This window comes from Diplotaxodon limnothrissa, linkage group LG14 (assembly GCF_057381915.1).
Source record: "Diplotaxodon limnothrissa isolate DT_005_m linkage group LG14, D_limnothrissa_male_GT1.1, whole genome shotgun sequence".
Lineage (NCBI taxonomy): Eukaryota > Metazoa > Chordata > Actinopteri > Cichliformes > Cichlidae > Diplotaxodon > Diplotaxodon limnothrissa.
The window spans coordinates 41,204,172-41,221,430 of NC_140609.1; the positions used below are offsets into that span (position 1 = coordinate 41,204,172).

General features: G+C 42.6%; 1 protein-coding gene across 1 annotated transcript in view; it reads right to left on the minus strand.

Moving 5' to 3' along the window:
- Positions 1–17,259, minus strand: part of col4a4 (collagen, type IV, alpha 4) — a 55,560-nt gene that overhangs the window by 1,501 nt on the left and 36,800 nt on the right. The window contains exons 26-45 of the mRNA XM_085370234.1: positions 16,835–16,903; positions 16,655–16,762; positions 16,493–16,561; positions 14,707–14,856; positions 14,202–14,363; positions 13,881–14,048; positions 13,532–13,675; positions 13,177–13,284; positions 12,547–12,725; positions 11,694–11,757; positions 11,535–11,609; positions 11,309–11,416; positions 11,119–11,226; positions 8,083–8,154; positions 5,177–5,305; positions 4,960–5,067; positions 4,506–4,661; positions 2,588–2,833; positions 2,251–2,367; positions 1,724–1,909 (exon numbers count right to left, since the gene is read on the minus strand). Of these exons, the coding sequence (XP_085226360.1) occupies positions 1,724–1,909; positions 2,251–2,367; positions 2,588–2,833; positions 4,506–4,661; positions 4,960–5,067; positions 5,177–5,305; positions 8,083–8,154; positions 11,119–11,226; positions 11,309–11,416; positions 11,535–11,609; positions 11,694–11,757; positions 12,547–12,725; positions 13,177–13,284; positions 13,532–13,675; positions 13,881–14,048; positions 14,202–14,363; positions 14,707–14,856; positions 16,493–16,561; positions 16,655–16,762; positions 16,835–16,903 (2,526 nt within the window). The remainder of the gene's footprint in view (positions 1–1,723; positions 1,910–2,250; positions 2,368–2,587; positions 2,834–4,505; positions 4,662–4,959; positions 5,068–5,176; positions 5,306–8,082; positions 8,155–11,118; positions 11,227–11,308; positions 11,417–11,534; positions 11,610–11,693; positions 11,758–12,546; positions 12,726–13,176; positions 13,285–13,531; positions 13,676–13,880; positions 14,049–14,201; positions 14,364–14,706; positions 14,857–16,492; positions 16,562–16,654; positions 16,763–16,834; positions 16,904–17,259) is intronic.

Consider the following 17,259-nt stretch of genomic DNA (forward strand, 5'->3'; position numbering starts at 1 on the left):
ACCCTCTGTGTATTTCTGTCTGCGTCTCCCTCTGTTCGGCGTCGCGTTCTCCCTCATGTTGTGTGTTATTCTCCCCGTGGTTCCTGGTTTACTTTATGTTTAGCTTTCCCAGTTTAGTTTAGTACTGTTTTTGTGTTCCACTTTTTGCCAGCATTAAAGCTGTGTTTTTGAGTTTATCCCCGTGTCTGTGAGTCTGCATCTTGGGTCCTTCTCCTGCCTGCCACACAACGTATCATGACACTGTTATCACTTCCAGCATAAATGAAGACAGGAAACTAAACAGCAGTGACGTTTGTAGGGTTACTGAAGTTGGGCTAGCTGCTATATAATGATGTGCTACGTGACCGCTAGCGACACAGCTATGTTAGCATAATATAAACAAGCTAACTTTTTTTCCACTCGATAAAAGTTAACGTGAGTGTTCTCGGTGGTCAGGAACAAATGTAATCGCATGGCAGGATGCTGTAAAAGGACCAAACTTCAGCCAGGAGAACAACTGAGATAATCCATCCACAATACGAGGTTAGTCATTCATATACTGCTGCATGGGCTGGGCTGTAGTTACATCCTAAGGTTTTAAAAACTGAGCTTAAATAAATGATTAGCGGTAATAAAAGCCGAGGGAGGTCAACAGTGATCACTGACTGTTTTAGGAGCTTTTTGAGATCAAATAGAAGAAAATACAAAACATTAAACATGTTAACAACACAAAAGCCATATTAAACGCAGACTACTTTAGACCCGGAAGTAGGATTCGTCGCGTCATCACTTAACGACCGGATTGTGAGCGTCCAGCTATCAGGTAATCAAGAGGAAAAAGAAAAAAAAAAAAAAAAAAAAAAGGTAATCAAGAGGAGATTCTGGCCGATCGCTGAACCTCAGATTCTGGAGAACTGATATAGATCAGAGGGGTTCTTTGAGCCATCCCACATCAGTGTCGTGGACTTGGCTTTAACAAGCAGATTATGAAGAATAGGAACCTCAGAGAGCCTCAGGGGAAGGAGACCCAGGGCAGATCCAGTATACCTCTGAGACCACAGACATCTTTGGGAGATGGTGGTTGATCTGAACAAGGAGACCTCTGACTGTTGTTGACATTTGACCTTCACAAAACTTTCAGCCGTTTGTTGGCAGGTATATCTATTGTGGAGATTATCACAGTGTAGATAAGTGGAATTACTGGAATTCTTAGCTAACGATATCTATAACATGAGTTAGCATGGGATTTGTTAGCATGTGGTTAAAGTGTGTGTGGATGATATAGATGTTAGGCATGTAAAGCTATAGCTTTGTAATTCTATATATCCCATTAGACCTCGAAACACATGATCTTCAAGAACAAACTAAAGGACAAAACTTAGAGGAGAAAGCTCTGCACTATCTTTCTGCCCGACGAAGGAGATGTTGATGTCCCAACATGTGACAACAAAACACCCACTTAAACTCTTTTTTTGGAAGTTGTTTCACACTTATTTTTAAATCTTAATAAACCAATGTGATCCTAGAAACAAATTAATTCCAAACTAATGCAACATATTTGGTTCAAATGGCCTCGATAAAGTTAAGCTGGTGTTCATTCCCTTATCCTGGTCTAATGAGATGTTTGAGGAGAAACTGTTTACTGGGCCAAAGGTGAGTCACAAGAAAGTAACGCCTGGGAACATCCTGCACTGAGCGGTTCTGGAATAAGAGTTTGCTGTGGGATTTATAAATATGTACTTACCCAAGTCCTGAGTGTGTGCCCGCTCCTGGCCTTCCAGATACAGCAGACTGAATCCTTCCCACAGGGTGTTCATGTTGCCTGGACACCTGGGAGTGTTTGCACTTTGACTGTGCATCACCAACAAGCCCAAGTTCAGTTCTTTGGTTGGTCCGTGAGAACCCTTTTCACCTTCTGGACCACGGTTACCTACGACCCAAAGACCATAACAGTAAGTGATGTTACAAACGCCCGTGTCCACACTTTGGCTTTTGCTTAGTTGAGCCTATCTAGAAGCTACAACAGCTCTGTGGTGTTGTTGGCAGTCAAAGCAGATTTGAGCTGGTCTTGTTGGTTATGACAGTCCCAGTCCGAGTAGGTTCTCAGTCATCCAGGTGATGGCAGTTTAAGGAGCTTGGAAAGAAAGCGACTGGCCTTCTTTAACACAGCCCCAGTTCCTGAATCATGTTGTTCTTGGTTTTAGACCAGCAAAGGTTCCTTAAACTGCTTCAGTAGAAATGTGGTAAAAGTCAGACAGGGAGAGGTCTCACCTTTCTGTCCCACTACTCCACTCTCTCCTGGCAGGCCTGGCTCTCCTTTGTCTCCTTTTAGACCAGGGGCTCCATCGCAGCCTTTACATCCCTGAGGTCCATAATCTCCCTTATCACCTGAAACAGGTCATCAAGCATCACAACAGTCAGCTACACTGACATTAGATCTGATGTTAGGAGTAATTTGACATCAGAAGGTTTTATTTTGAAACCTCACCTCCAGGAAGCTAGTCTTTATAATGATTACTTTTTGGGATGACTGCAGTCAAATCTAACAATCAGAGGTTTTTGTAAGATAAGATTCTGATATGATTATGAGAGTTCTGCCCTTTCTCACCTTTAGGACCACATGGGCCTTGTTCTCCATTCAGGCCAGGATGTCCAAATTGACCAGTTGAGCCAGTTTCTCCAGGAGGACCCTTTGGAGGTGATATGAGTTCAGGATCTAAGGTGTCACCCTTTTCCCCTTTTGGTCCATGATCTCCAGGAGATCCAGGAAGTCCTGGAGATCCACAGTGACCAGGAACACCCTTACAACCTCGAGGGCCAGGTATTCCCAACAAACCACTATCGCCTCTCATACCTGATCACACAAATTCACAGACGTGTTATCTAAGTGAGCATGACATAAAAAATACACAACAGCTCTGTAGTACCCAGTGTGTTTCCATCCAAAAGTTTCTATCTGTTGACATTCAGTTTTTTCAGCCCTCAGAATTACCACAATGACCCTTTACCTTCATGTGGGGAGCACAAAAACCGAGCTATGCATTAATCTCTGTGTAATGACACCTCTTCACTCAGAGCTGCACGTGGATGTTTAAGCCACTGTTGTCTGTTCAGTCTTTCAAGTTCTTTCGTAATATGATGCTGTGTTTTGGATTTCAGTTTAAACTTGTAGCTTGACCGCGGGCCACGATTTTTTAGGGATGTCATCACTTCTGGTAAGAAATCCATTTTAAAATTATTTTATTTTATTTTAGTTTAAAGGACCATTACCTTAAAATTATGTTTGTCTCAAACACAAGAACTATTCTAAATAACAACAGTTGTGTTGTAAAGATTTAAATAACGGTAACAGTATAACTGCCTTCTTTGTCATGGTCCTGGGTGCTTTGGCCCACCTTTTGGGCTTAATGTTTTTTGAGTTATAATGTGTTAGTTGTCTGTTATTTAATATCAAGTTTATCTTTGTATTTGTTATTATGTTTAGTTAGATTTGAGTCCATGTTGACTGGTCGAGGTGTCTCGTCTCCTTCCTGTTTACATGTTTCCCTCCCTGTGGTTGGTTCCATGTCTCCCGTGTCTGCATGCTTGTATGTTTCTCCAGCCTGTCATGTCTAGCTCGTGTTGCCACAGTCTACATCTCACTATGTTTCCTGTTTTATTTTGACAGTCCGCGTTCCATGTTCAGTGTGTTTATTTTTGCTTCCCCTGTGTCGTCCTGTTCATTTGTGTCAGCTGTGTTTCCCATGCGTTTCCACTTCCCTTGTTACTCATCTGTGTATTTAAGTCCTCTGTCTCCATCTGTTCACTGTTGAGTTCTCTGTTTCACGTTCATGGTTCGTGTCGTCAGCACTTTCAGGTTTCATTTTTTAGTTTTTCCCAGTTTAGGTTTTGTTAGTTCTTGTTCTGTTAATGTTGTTGCTTATTTTCTTTATTGTGGCAGTTTCATCGGCCACGTCCTGTGCGTTCTGCTTTTGTGTTCACATCCCACCGGCTACCCGGCCGTAACATTCTTGGCCAAACACGATGAAGTTAGAAAGCTACATTCAGAGTTTAGGTCCTTTTCTTGGTTCTTTGTTGTAGTTTTTAAGCACAAACTGAAAAAGAGGATAAAATGCATCCACTGGTGGTTTTCTCAGCATCACAGTGTTTTAAAGTTTGAATAAAGTCTGAATTTATCATTTCAGCAGAAATGCAACACTCAGAATTTTGTTGTTGAAAGACTGACAAAAGATGACTTACAGCTCCACACCAACGAGTAGAAATGCTATGATCTCCACAAACAGTTATCAGTTGTCCCTTTGTAACCCAACCATCATCTGTCATCTAATGAAGATCACTTTTAGTTGTTTTTTTCAGTAATAGGGTCAATCAAGATATTCACTTAATAATATACCAGCTAATGTATTCCCACACCGCACACGTTCATGTAACCCACAACTGAGATCTGTCAGGTTGTCAAGTGAATTGTGACCAACAGAATAAGTGTCAGCATCATTTTTGTTGTGTTGTTTTTGTTGGACTCTAACCTTTCTGTCCTGGGTATCCAGTGCAACCTTGTGTTCCTATATGTCCTGGGCATCCTCTTGGTCCCTTTGGCCCTTGGCATCCCACGTTACCATTGTCCCCAATATCCCCACGAATTGGAGGGTTTTGACCAGGATCCCCGATCTCACCAAGACTCCCTGAAACATCAGTCCCGTGTCAGAGGTCATCCAGCATGATCTGTCACTTAAATTTAAATAAAACTGAATATTAACTAGGGCTAAGAAGCATTTTAGCCACTGAATGAGTATAATTTCATAAACTAGAAGATGTTACCTTTCAAATCTCTTACATGCATTTAGGCCGTATAAATCTTCTGTTACAAAATGCCAAAAACATGAAAATTGCTGGATAATCGTGAACCTTTCTATAACCTATTAAGAAATGTTTAGGTTATAATGACATGGCTGATTTTAAAAAGTTAGTCTCAAGTCTGACCTGGCTCTCCATCTTGGCCTGGACAGCCAGGATCTCCACAGGGCCCTTTGATAGGAGTTTTGCAGTCTGGTCCAAGTTTACCTGGAGGTCCACATTTACCTGGAGGCCCTACAATAGCACAGAGAGGCGTATAACTGACCAAGAATAAAGGATAAGGTAGGATTTTTAGATTTACATATTCAGCAATTCAGCAAGAGATCATCATATTGGTACAGACCTTTGGTTCCGACGGGGCCTTTGTATCCTGGTGGTCCAGGTTGAGATGTGCCGCAAAGACCTTGATGCCCTGGAGGACCTTTATCTCCTGGTGGACCCAAGGAACCTTCAACACCTGGAAAGCCCCGACCTGAAAAAACAGACCAAATGAAAATGTGTTATAGAATTTATAGAAAGTAATTTTAAGATCTATGAGGAGAATTAATGTCTCATAATCATTAGTAAGTTCACAATAACAACAGCTATATTCTGCTCTGCAGGTGGACCTTTGGTCAAGATCTCTAAAACAAAATCTGTACCTTTCTGAACTAAACCCAGTCAGAATTTTGAACCCCAACTCTGCCAGGATAAGTTCATTTTTTTACACAACTTTATAGATTTAATCTAATAATATACCAGACGACATTACAACAACACGAACATGCAGAACTTTTCTTAGTGTTCTTAGAAATGTGAAGCGAGAGGCTCCAGTGGCCATCATTGATCCAGAGCCCAGAGCAGGAAACACTGAAGGAAACGTGAAACTGTTGGCTAAGAATAAACAGATTTGGTGAAATTATAATTCACATTGACAGCAGCGACACCTGGTTGCCTGAACCAGAACTTACCAACAATAATATGTAATCGTGTGTAACTTTGCCAAAACAATGTAGTTTTCTCTGGCCCCCTCCCCAATCAGACCAGGAGTGACATGTTTAGCCGCATGTTCTCCTTAAATTGCTGGCTGTCTGAGTGGTGTCCCAGAAACGATGTGGGCTTCATAGATAATTGGCAAACCTTCTGGAGGAAACCTGGTCTTGTTAGGAGAGACGGCATCCATCCCACTTTGGATGGAGCAGCTCTCATTTCTAGAAATATGGACAAATTTATTAAACCCCCCATAATATGACTATCCAGAGTTGGGACCAGGAAGCAGACTTGCAGTCTTACACGCCTCTCTGCAGCTTCTCTCCTCCTGCTACCCCCCCAAAAACCCATCTCCATAGAGACTGTGTCAGCTCCCAAACAGACAAAAAACAAACTAAAAACCAGCAACAAACAACTTAAACATAAACAATTACAAAGAAAGAACAATACAGTATCCACATCTGAACCAAAGAGTAACACAGTGAAAATATTAAACATTAGGTCTCTCTTTTCTAAATCCGTATCAGAAAACTATTTAATAATTGATCAAGATATTGATTTAGAAGAGCTAGCAGAGAACTGGTTACTACGGGAGGAAAATGTTACTTTAAATGAGAATAATAATAATAATAATGAGAATAATAACTGTTAAAATGCTCAACGGACCTGCCCAAGAGGAGAAGTGGCAGCAATCTTGCTCTCCAGTTTATTAACCTCCTAGTACCTGGCATCCACATATGTGGACATCACACGTAGGGTTGACTCTTAGCCTTGGTTACCCTAGCTGGAGACCAGTTTTATCCTTTGTTATCTATCATTCACCTGGGCCTTACTCAGAGTTTCTGTTGAATGCGACGCTCAGCTCAGGTAAAATAAATATTGTGGGTGATTTTAACACCCATGTAAATGTTGAAAACGACCACCTCAACAACATTTTTTATTCAGCTTGACCCAGCTGTCTTTGAATGGATCTCTAATTATAGGCTGATCTGTGATCATCTGCAGAGGAATGCTTTCATTTATGGGGGTGGGGGGTACGGGGACCATTTTAGGGAAAAAACAAAGTAATGTCACATACTGCATTATTGCATTGTAAAGAAAAATGTTCTGTGTAAAATGTTAATATATTACTTTGTTGGAGTATGAAACACACCAGTTAGTTAAATTGCAGGATTGTCTGGATTCTTCCTCTGGATGGCATTACCTTGGCCTCCAGTAACACTGTGAGGAACCTTGGAGTCATTTTTGACCAGGACATGTCCTTCAACGCACATATTAAACACATATGTAAGACTGCTTTCTTCCATTTGTGCAACATCTCTAAAGTTAGAAATATCCTGTCTCAGAGTGACGCTGAAAAACTAGTTCATGCATTTATTACTTCCAGGCTGGACGACTGTAATTCATTATTATCAGGAAGTCCTAAAAACTCCCTGAAAAGCCTTCAGCTGATCCAAAATGCTGCAGCAAGAGTCCTGACAGGGACTAGAAAGAGAGAGCAGATTTCTCCTGTTTTGGCTTCCTGTTAAATCCAGAATTCAAAATCCTGCTCCTCACATACAAGGTCTTAAATAATCAGGCCCCATCTTATCTTAATGACCTTGTAGTACCATATCACCCTATTAGAGCACTTCGCTCTCGCTCTGCAGGCCTACTTGTTGTTCCTAGAGTATTTAAAAGTAGAATGGGAGGCAGAGCCTTCAGTTTTCAGGCCCCTCTTCTGTGGAACCAGCTTCCAGTTTGGATTCAGGAGACAGACACTATCTCTACTTTCAAGATTAGGCTTCAAACTTTCCTTTTTGCTAAAGCATATAGTTAGGGCTGGACCAGGTGACCCTGAATCCTCCCTTAGTTATGCTGCAATAGACGTAGGCTGCCGGGGATTCCCATGATGCATTGAGTTTTTCCTTTCCAGTCACCTTTCTCACTCACTATGTGTTAACAGACCTCTCTGCACTGAATCATATCTGTTATTAACCTCTGTCTCTCTTCCACAGCATGTCTTTATCCTGTCTTCCTTCTCGCACCTGAGCCTGGTTCTGCTGGAGGTTTCTTCCTGTTAAAAGGGAGTTTTTCCTTCCCACTGTTGCCAAAGTGCTGCTCATAGGGGGTCATATGATTGTTGGGTTTTTCTCTGTATGTGTTATTGTAGGGTCGACATTACTACCTTAATATAAAGACCTTGAGGCGACTGTTGTTGTGATTTGGCGCTATATAAATAAAATTGAATTGGTGTGTGTGTGTGTGTGTGTGTGTGTGTGTGTGTGTGTGTGTGTACACCTCTGGTCCCAGTGGCCCCCTTCTCTCCTTTCAGTCCGTCCAGTCCATGAAGTCCCAGCGGTCCAGGAGGACCTGGCACAACAAAACCAAACCATCTCACACACTGTTTCTGCAGATCTGAGGGACCCACAATGTCTGTGGATATTTCTTTTTGTTTCCTCTTTTTTTGCTACAGTCAGTACTAGAGATGGACCGATCCGATATTACGTATCGGTATCGGTCCGATACTGACCTAAATTACTGGATCGGATATCGGAGAAAAATAAAAAATGTAATCCGATCCATTAAATATCACGAAAGCACCTCACAAAACTTGCAACACGCCGTAACTCACCTCAGAACGTTAGCACGTCGGAGCAGTATGCATCACGTGATAGAGCGGCTGTGGCATGCGGGACCTGTCGGTGGTCTGGATAGCATTTGGAGCTTCGCTAGCAACCCGGCATTTCATCTCCGACAAAGTTATCCCGAGAGAAGTAAAGCAAGTGTGTAAGTCCATCTCTGAATGTTTGTAAAGCATTCCTGCGTTAAGCTTAACAAACGACTGCCTCTTCTTGCTGCTACTTCAATCATGAAACTGCTTAACGATCAGCTGATCAGCTTTTCTGTCGCGAGTCCGTGTCTCTAGTTTGCTTTTGGCCCACTTTGCACCAGAAAGAGGAAACCAGCGGCTGAACAACAGCAGCACGTTTAAGCTTGATCAGCTGTTGTTAGAATTTATTTATTATTACTTTCTACTCGAGGATCTTTTTCTACGTAGCTGACGCTGGTAACTGTGCAGGGGCGGATCTAGCAAAGTTTAGCCAGGGGGGCCGATAGGGCATTAACAGGGAAAAGGGGGCACAAAGACATACTTTTCTTTCTTATTCTCATTTAAAATGTCGAGCTTTTAATAAATAATTATCTGACACCCAAAGTTTTAATTTGATGCAAAATGAATAGAAGTCCATTACTGTATATAGTAACTATTAAGTCTAATATATATACCCTAGTAAGCTATAGTACTTTTTCCTTTGGGAAGGTACCATCTGTGCAGTCTGCAATTCTGTTGAAGAAAGATGTTGAATCTATTTAATATTTCTTGAAAAATAATTGATTTCTGTGCATTTTTTTTCACACTGCATCAAATTAAGGTTGATTACGTCGATTAAGCATCATGAGGTGGAGCGTGAGGGGTGGTTCCCTATTTTTATTTATTTATTTTTGTTGTTACTGGGAGTTGGAACCCTATTAGTTAGGTTGCTTAATATTTACGCTAAGTACTCTTTAAAATACCAGAATAGGGAGGATGGTGTAGGTTTAAGTTTATTAGATTGATCAGTATTGCTGAACTATGAAACATTTTTTTTGCATACAGGTATAACAGAATAGCTTTAGTGTAGTTGTTGTTTTAAACTTGAGTATGAACTTATACAAAATGCAGCAAGATATTTAAAAAACAGTTTTGTTGATTAAAAAACACTATATCGGATTCATATCGGTATCGGCAGATATCCAAATTTATGATATCGGTATTGGTATCGGACATAAAAAAGTGGTATCGTGCCATCTCTAGTCAGTACAATTCGTGCAAAACTCTCTAAAATGCTGTATCTAAATTCATTGTTCTTGTGTTTTTAAAATACCTGTAGCACATTTAGAAACAAAAATGTTCTTTCTTTGCTGTTAGAAAAAGCCCGCCTAACAACCTACAGAGCCTCGTGAAACTAGCCTGATACTTATTTTTCTGCTGCAGAGGAACAGCTCGTTGGAGTTTCTATAGTGAAGAGCTGAAGGTGGCTGGAGTTTGGTGACTTCATGCTCCACATGCCTTAACCTCCTAGGACCTGGCGTCCACATATGTGGACATCACACTTTGGCTTATTTACACCAAAATATTCAATTTTGGTGTAAATAAGTTCAGATCTAACAGCTGAACACACCCGTGGTCTTTCTACAATAGACATCAAATATTGTCCCACATCTGTAGCAGAAGGTCCCATGATGGTGGCTTGCAGGTTGTTTTGCTTTCACTCTTCTGTCCAGTTCATCCCAAACCAGCTCGATAAAACAGCCCCAGACCGTCACTCTTCCTCCTCCATGCTCCATGCTACACACTGGTACCATCCTTTCACCTACTCGACAGCGTACAAAGATCCTGCGTGATGAACCAAAGATTTCATATTTGATTCATCAGTCCATAAAACCTTCTTCCAGCCTTCAGTAGTCTAATCGTGGCCCAGACAGCCTCTTTGTCTCATTCTGACGTCTGGCTTTCTTTCTGGAGCTCGTCCCGTCAAACCTGCAGCTCGAAGTCTTCTCTTCACAGCTGAAACTGAGACTTGCTCACTACGACCACTATTTAGCTTCTTGAAGCTGTTGTCCTGTGAGCCGCCGTCACACAGCTGTTAAGTCTCAGAAACGTGTGTCTGATTCATTCGTGTCTGTGGGTCTGCAGACCTCTTCCTGTCAGTTTGTTTCTGAGCCTTTGATGCTGAAGGAAACTGGACTCGCTGACACCTTGACTTTCTTTGCAGTCTCTCTGTAGGACAGACCTGCATTTCTATGATGGTCTGTCTCTCTTGTTAATTTCCTTTTTCTCACCGTTTTTGTAGCATCACACTACTTTCTGCAGTACAGTACTGTTCAGCTGATGCTGACGAGTGAATGCTACCACAGTGTGTCCAGCACTGCTTTATGCAGACAGAGGGGGCTGTAGCTGGAGTTAGTTGGTAGCATCAGCTTTCAAGACTTGATCAACCTCCATAATTCTGAAATGTACATCATTTTTCAGCTTTGGGTAACCTTCGTTTTTTTTTAACCTCTGGCAGTTCACCACTTTTCCCTTCGTACCATTTCAAGCTAAAGCTAAAGCTAAAGCTGAAGAAAGACTTGATTTACAGCTGAAATTTGATCTGAACAGTCTCTATCTCGACCTCTGAAGCGCCGAATCAGCAACCTGACGCATGTTAAAAAAACTAAAGGCTCCAGATTAACCGTCCTTTAATCCTCGTTACTTGAAATTGTAAAGTAACTGACTTTAAAGTAGGTTCTAACCTTTGAGTCCTCGGTAGCCTTCGTGTCCTGGAGGACCATCACCCCCACTTTTACCTTCAATACCTGGAGTACCTGGTTGACCCCTGGGACCTGGGGGCCCAATCACACCTGACAGAGAAAACAGTTTTAATAAGGTCATGGATAACCAATGAGTTATACACTCTTTATCACTGAAAATACATCTATGTACCTCCAGGACCGATGTTTCCATGGTGTCCTTTCTCTCCTTTGGATCCTTTCTCTCCTGGAGCCCCAGTAAAACCCAACCCTCCCGGATCTCCAGGAGATCCAGGAGGTCCTGAGAGGAAGAGAAACAGGAATTAACACCTGATTCATTCTCCTGTTTTTTCCTTACTCTGGTTACTTTTAACTCAAACATCAAACTTCACGCTGCACAGCCAGAAACAGATCATCACCTAGGTGCCCCTTGTCTCCACGAGGCCCCCTTTCTCCATTTGGACCAGGGCAACCAACAGACTCCCCTTTATTACCTGAAACACAAGCACACTCTTCACTACAGCCTGCACAACAAAGGAACACATGAAAAACATTACCATGACTGGGTGACCTTGTACCTTTGGGACCTTTACATCCTGGGGGACCAGGCTCACCAGGTTTCCCTGAGCATCCTTTGTCACCCTGCAATCGCAAAATTAACAGATCAATATTTCCTGCAACTCTTTCTGAACATTTTTTGAGCAAATCAAAGTCTTAAACTGAAAAGCTTACTGTGCACCACTTCAAGGACCACTTCAAGGCAAAGAGTGCTCTTTTTGCTAATTTCCCAAGTATTTATTGTAAACTAAATGGCCTTTTCAGTCATTTGCTACCCCAAACAATAGAGTTTAACTATAAAGTTATTTGCTGGAATGTTAGCAGTAATGTAGGCACTGTACTGGACCACAGGAGGAGAACCGAGGCCTGAGGTAAAGCTTTTGATTTACCAGATTTATCTTCACCTATGATTGTGAGCAGCTCAGAAACATAAATACGTAAACATAAAAAATCATTTAAAAACAGTTTCCTCCTGGCTGGGCTTGAATATCCTGAGTCGCAGCTGAGAGCATCCAAACATTCTGATTCTTTCATACAGAAGAAAAAGTTGCTGTAGTTGACTTTTTATCCATGTTATTATCCTCTTAGGTGACCCTGGTTGGCCCAGATGGCAGCATGGCTTGGGCCCTAAATCATCAATGTATACGAGAAACATCTGGATATCTGGTTCTTTAATAAAAAGGCGAAGGTACAAACAGCCTAAGGATGTTAACCATGACTCCCGAGGTGCAAGTACACAGCAAGTCTGATGAATGACTACAAAATGCTTTCACATGCACCACAAATGGCGATCGAGATAAAGGGCAGCTTCTGCAACTTTCTTCATCAAGCTTTTAATTTGGGTCAGTCGAGTGATGTCTTCAGCTGCCTTACTGGATCTCCAACGCTTCCGGGAAAGCCACAGTATCCTTCAAACCCCTTCAGTCCCGGGAGTCCCGCAGGCCCCTGTTTGCCACAGGGTCCAGGGGGCCCGGGGGGTCCTACAATGCCCGGGGGTCCGTCGCACCCTGGATGCCCTGGCTTGCCTGCTGCTCCCTGCATACCTTTGCTTCCTGTAGTGAAAAAAAATGTTGGAAATCAGAAAGTTCAGTGCGGACAAAGTCGATCTGTCACACAGAACCTCCAAAGCATCGTGGGAAATGAAGATTCCACGCTCTTTATTGAGATAAGTAAAGAATTAACCGATACCCAACGTGTTTTGGTTTCTGTCCATAATTTCCTCCTTCATAACAACTGCACTAAGAGTTCTTTATTAACTGGACCTCTGGACTGTTTGAGCTGACGGAGCCTTTTGGGGGATTTTTTAAATCCAATTATCCGACCAATAATATGGCTGTTGTGCACTTAATTGTACTAACCGACCATCCAAGAAGTCTGAGCTCCAGTTTTGGTGAGTGGCATCTATGTCTAACTAAGTCTTTCAGGTGACCTTCCACTTTCTGATCAATTAGTGCTTAATCCAGGCCACGATACTGCCGCTTGGCAACAAAGTATCATTCTGACCTCGAGGTCCAGTAAATCCAACAGTGGAGGGATGTCCTGGGTCTCCTGTCTTTCCTTTAATGCGGATGTAGTTGGTTGGTCCTGGAGGGCCTGTTGGACCTTGAAAGCCTGCAGGGGACACGCGGGAAATGTTTTAAAAAGGTGAGCTCGAATTAGCTGGATCGTCAACATCCATGTTTCCTCATAAATGACAGGAAGTCTCACTTAATGCATGTTTACAGTAATAGCAGTAATCTTTAGGAACACAGTAACAGTGCTGTGGTAGAATTGTGGCAATTGGTTGTAATGTTACTGTAAAGATATGTGGTAATGGTACTGCAGTAGCATTGTAGTGTATCACTCTGTATCAGTCTACCCTTCTGTCCTTTTGGCCCTTCGATTCCTTGACCACCATCTCGTCCGTTGAACCCTCTCTCTCCAGTCATGCCTGGATCTCCGGGGACACCAGGCTCTCCAGGGTTCCCAGGCACCCCCTCCCAGCCCCGGGGTCCAGTCAGACCTTAAACATGTCAAAATTTGTCTCGTGATCATGTTTTATTCAATAAGACTTGAAACTAGAGCCTGAGGCCATAAGCATAATATTTAGTGAGGTCATAGATCAAATGAGCAGGATCTTTACGATCTTTTTAAACCTGTGATGAAATCGTACATGTATAAAACAAGTGTCTTAATCAGTCTGTGGTTAGGATATATGTACGACTCACCTTTTGGACCACCAGTGCCCTGAAGTCCCGAGCTTCCATTGAGTCCAGGGGGGCCCTGACAACCAGGCTTTCCACGGACACCTGGAAGTCCTGATGCACCCACAGAGCCTTTGCGGCCAATTCCTTCAGAACCAACGCTGCCGATCTCCCCTTTATCCCCAAAAATACCTGAAAGTGATGACATCATAGTCAGAACTTACTGGAACTACTGTGATAAAAAACATTTGTCAAAGATAAAAAGCAAAATAACCAAAGAAACTAAAGTTAAATGAAACCTAATAACATTAAAAGCTGCCGGGTGAATAAAGTGAGCTTGTTTACCTTGGGCTCCAATAGATCCCGGAAAGCCCGACTGGCCCATGGTACCAGGTTTTCCTGGATCACATCGGTTCGATGTGGGTCCTGAGCAGCCAGTTATACCGGGGGCTCCATCATCTCCTTTCTGACCCTTTGCTCCACGACATCCATGGAGACCACCGATGCCTGTACAAAAACAAGAAAAGATTCAAGTGTCCTTTCTTTAACTCAGCATCATCCACCAGTTGTAATTTGGGTTTTGCAAACAGCTGAAGAGTTTATACAAATGGCTGGATGCTAACTGAACCTTAACCAAAATGCACTGGTGAGCTAAAAATGCTGTTATCAAGACTGGTGCTTTTATTCTAAACATGGTAGGGATATGTTTACACGCAGTAAAACCACAGCATAGTTTATCTCGCTATCTTGTACACAGAAAATTGTGATGCAAAACAGAAAATACAAAGTAAATGGACCTCCCAGAGCACGATGTCGTGGATCAGTACAATTAGCCGGAGATGTAAATCACCTGGTAGACCATGTTGGCCGGGGTCGCCAGGCACTCCTTTGGGTCCTTGAGGGCCCCGTGTCCCTGGAAAGCCAATAGAGCCTGGGAGCCCAAAAGCAGAGTCTCCTGTTGGTCCGCTGAGACCTGCAGAGCCTCGAAGTCCCGGAGAGCCTGGTGCACATAAAGTTAAACAGTCTGGAAACAGCTCATAATGGTTTGGGTTTAAAGTCCAAACCTTCTGCCACCACAGAGGTAAGTAACAGAGTAAGGAATTGTAGATTAGGATGCTTATCACAGTCACGACTTAGACTTTACTGGGTGCAACTTAAAACGAGCACTTTTTAAAAGTTAGAAACTAGACAGAAACACGGAGCCAGCAGGGCATCACTGATTTTTACAACTGATTCAATTCTGAATCACAAGTTCTCGATTCAATTAAGTTTTAACTCAGACATAAATATTATTATTAGAAAGATTTATCAGCACACATCCATGTTTCATATCTGTGTATAAACCAAAGCTGACACTGAGACTTCATCAGAGGTGTGAGCATCACAGCAGGTGTAACTGAGGATCCAACAGAGAAACATGAAGCAGGTTTTCCTGTTCTGGCTTTTTATAGCAGAAAACCTTAAAAATATTCTGCAGTCGATCAAAAACTGAAGCAAACCATGAATCAACATGTGAACATGACCTGATGAGGTTTGATTACAGACACAGCTGAGCAGTCATTTGTTTCCATTCGTTCAGTTTGAACAGCAGAGACGAGGCTTTGCTGTCAGAGGCCGACAGCACTGAACACAGCAGCAGACTGGTGGCTAATAAACAGAGAATAATGCAGGAAGCAGAGATTTGATGGTAAACTGGTCTCTGAGTGCTGAGAGAGAGAGAGCTGTGCAGGAAGTACAGCAGCCAAAGTCAGAGGGAGCTCATGAGCATGGTTATCAAACGTGAAGCGCAGTTTGATCTTCTTTTGCTGCTGGTTCAGTCAGTGTTCAGTGGTCAGAGTGACGAAACCTGCAGCTTCAGGATCTGTGAGCCGTCGACTCTCAGCGCCGACGGCGTCTGTGGACGATCCACGCTCTGCGTTTACATCTTTGTGCAGAATCCGTTTATCTGCTTCTCTTTTTAGCCGTTTTATCTGTTGTTGAAATAGTTTTGTGAGCTTCAAGATGAGATGCTGCCACTTCTGGCAAAATACATTTATATTTAAAAATCAATTCAGGATTTAATGAATTGATATTTATTCACCTTATTCACACTAAAATCGAGAATTTGAATGGGGAAATCGATCTTTTAAACCCACTCCTACCAGTAAGCCTCTAATTTTCGGCCATTGAAGCTGTTCAAATTATTCTGCTGGTCGTTGCTGCACAGCAGTGAAAACAGAAAGGCTGGAAGAGTTCCTTCTGGTCGGGGCAGATTTCTGAAGGAATTTCTGACATCTCTGTGAATTCGTTTGCTTCCCAGAGTTTTGTAAACTAACCTTGTAGAAGGTACGTAGAAGTTCATCCTAGAGTTAATTGGGAATTTAAGTTGATTGAGGAACCAGGCCCTGTTGAGAATGATGAGGTTTATCTCTTTTCCTGCGGAACAAACTCATTCGGCTTCCAGAATATGCCATGTGGTTCCCAGTGAAAACTGACTATTAACGCTCAGGATACTTTCTGGAGATCCTCCACAGCCAGGCGAACAAAGTTCAAGATCACAGTTGGATGTGAAACAAGCTGCTCCAGAATTCATTGGTATCCAGACCAGCCAGAGCATCAACCAGATCTGGTTTGTGCTGATGCATTGTGGAACTTACCTGGATCTCCATCATAACTGAAGCCTTCAGGTCCTTCATCTCCATAATCTCCAGTGACACCCTGAGGTCCTACAGGAGGAGGAGGGGAAATAATTAAAGGTAACTCTTCTGCTCATGTAACCTACAGGCGAAGATACAGAAGCGGAAGGTTTGCTTGGGTACCTTGTTTCCCAGGTATTCCAGGAAGTCCATCCTTCCCATTGTCTCCTTTAGGTCCATCTGACCCAATGCCACCAGGAAAACCTGGAGAACCCTGGGAACCTGTGTAGCCTGAAAGGTGAGAGAGGTGAGTAGGAAGTACTGTAAACAGGCAAACATAAAGATGTTACAGATCAAATTTACCTGCACTTCCAGGGTCTCCCTTCTCTCCAGGGGCACGTGGTCTTATGGGTCTAAAGGGTGGAGGGTCACCTGGAGGAAGAGGAGGGTTAAGTAGACACCAGTTAGAAGGTTTTGGCTAAAAAAGTTAATGAAAGTGTTCCTATGAACTTCACAAGTACTCAGTGCTGAAGAAAACCCTCAACTCATTTATATTTAATTGTATTTTCAGATTAAGTTTGGTTTTCTCCAAAATATTGAGTTCAGGCCGTCACCGTAAACACCCACAGGTTTCAAGTTGACTCCTTTTTATTTCATTTCTGCCTGTTTGGAAAACCTAAATGGAAAAACAAGAGGGGCGAGAGGCAGGGTACACCCTGGACAGGTCACCAGCCTGACACAGGACAAACACACTTACAGGTAATTTAGATTCACCAGTTAACCTAACC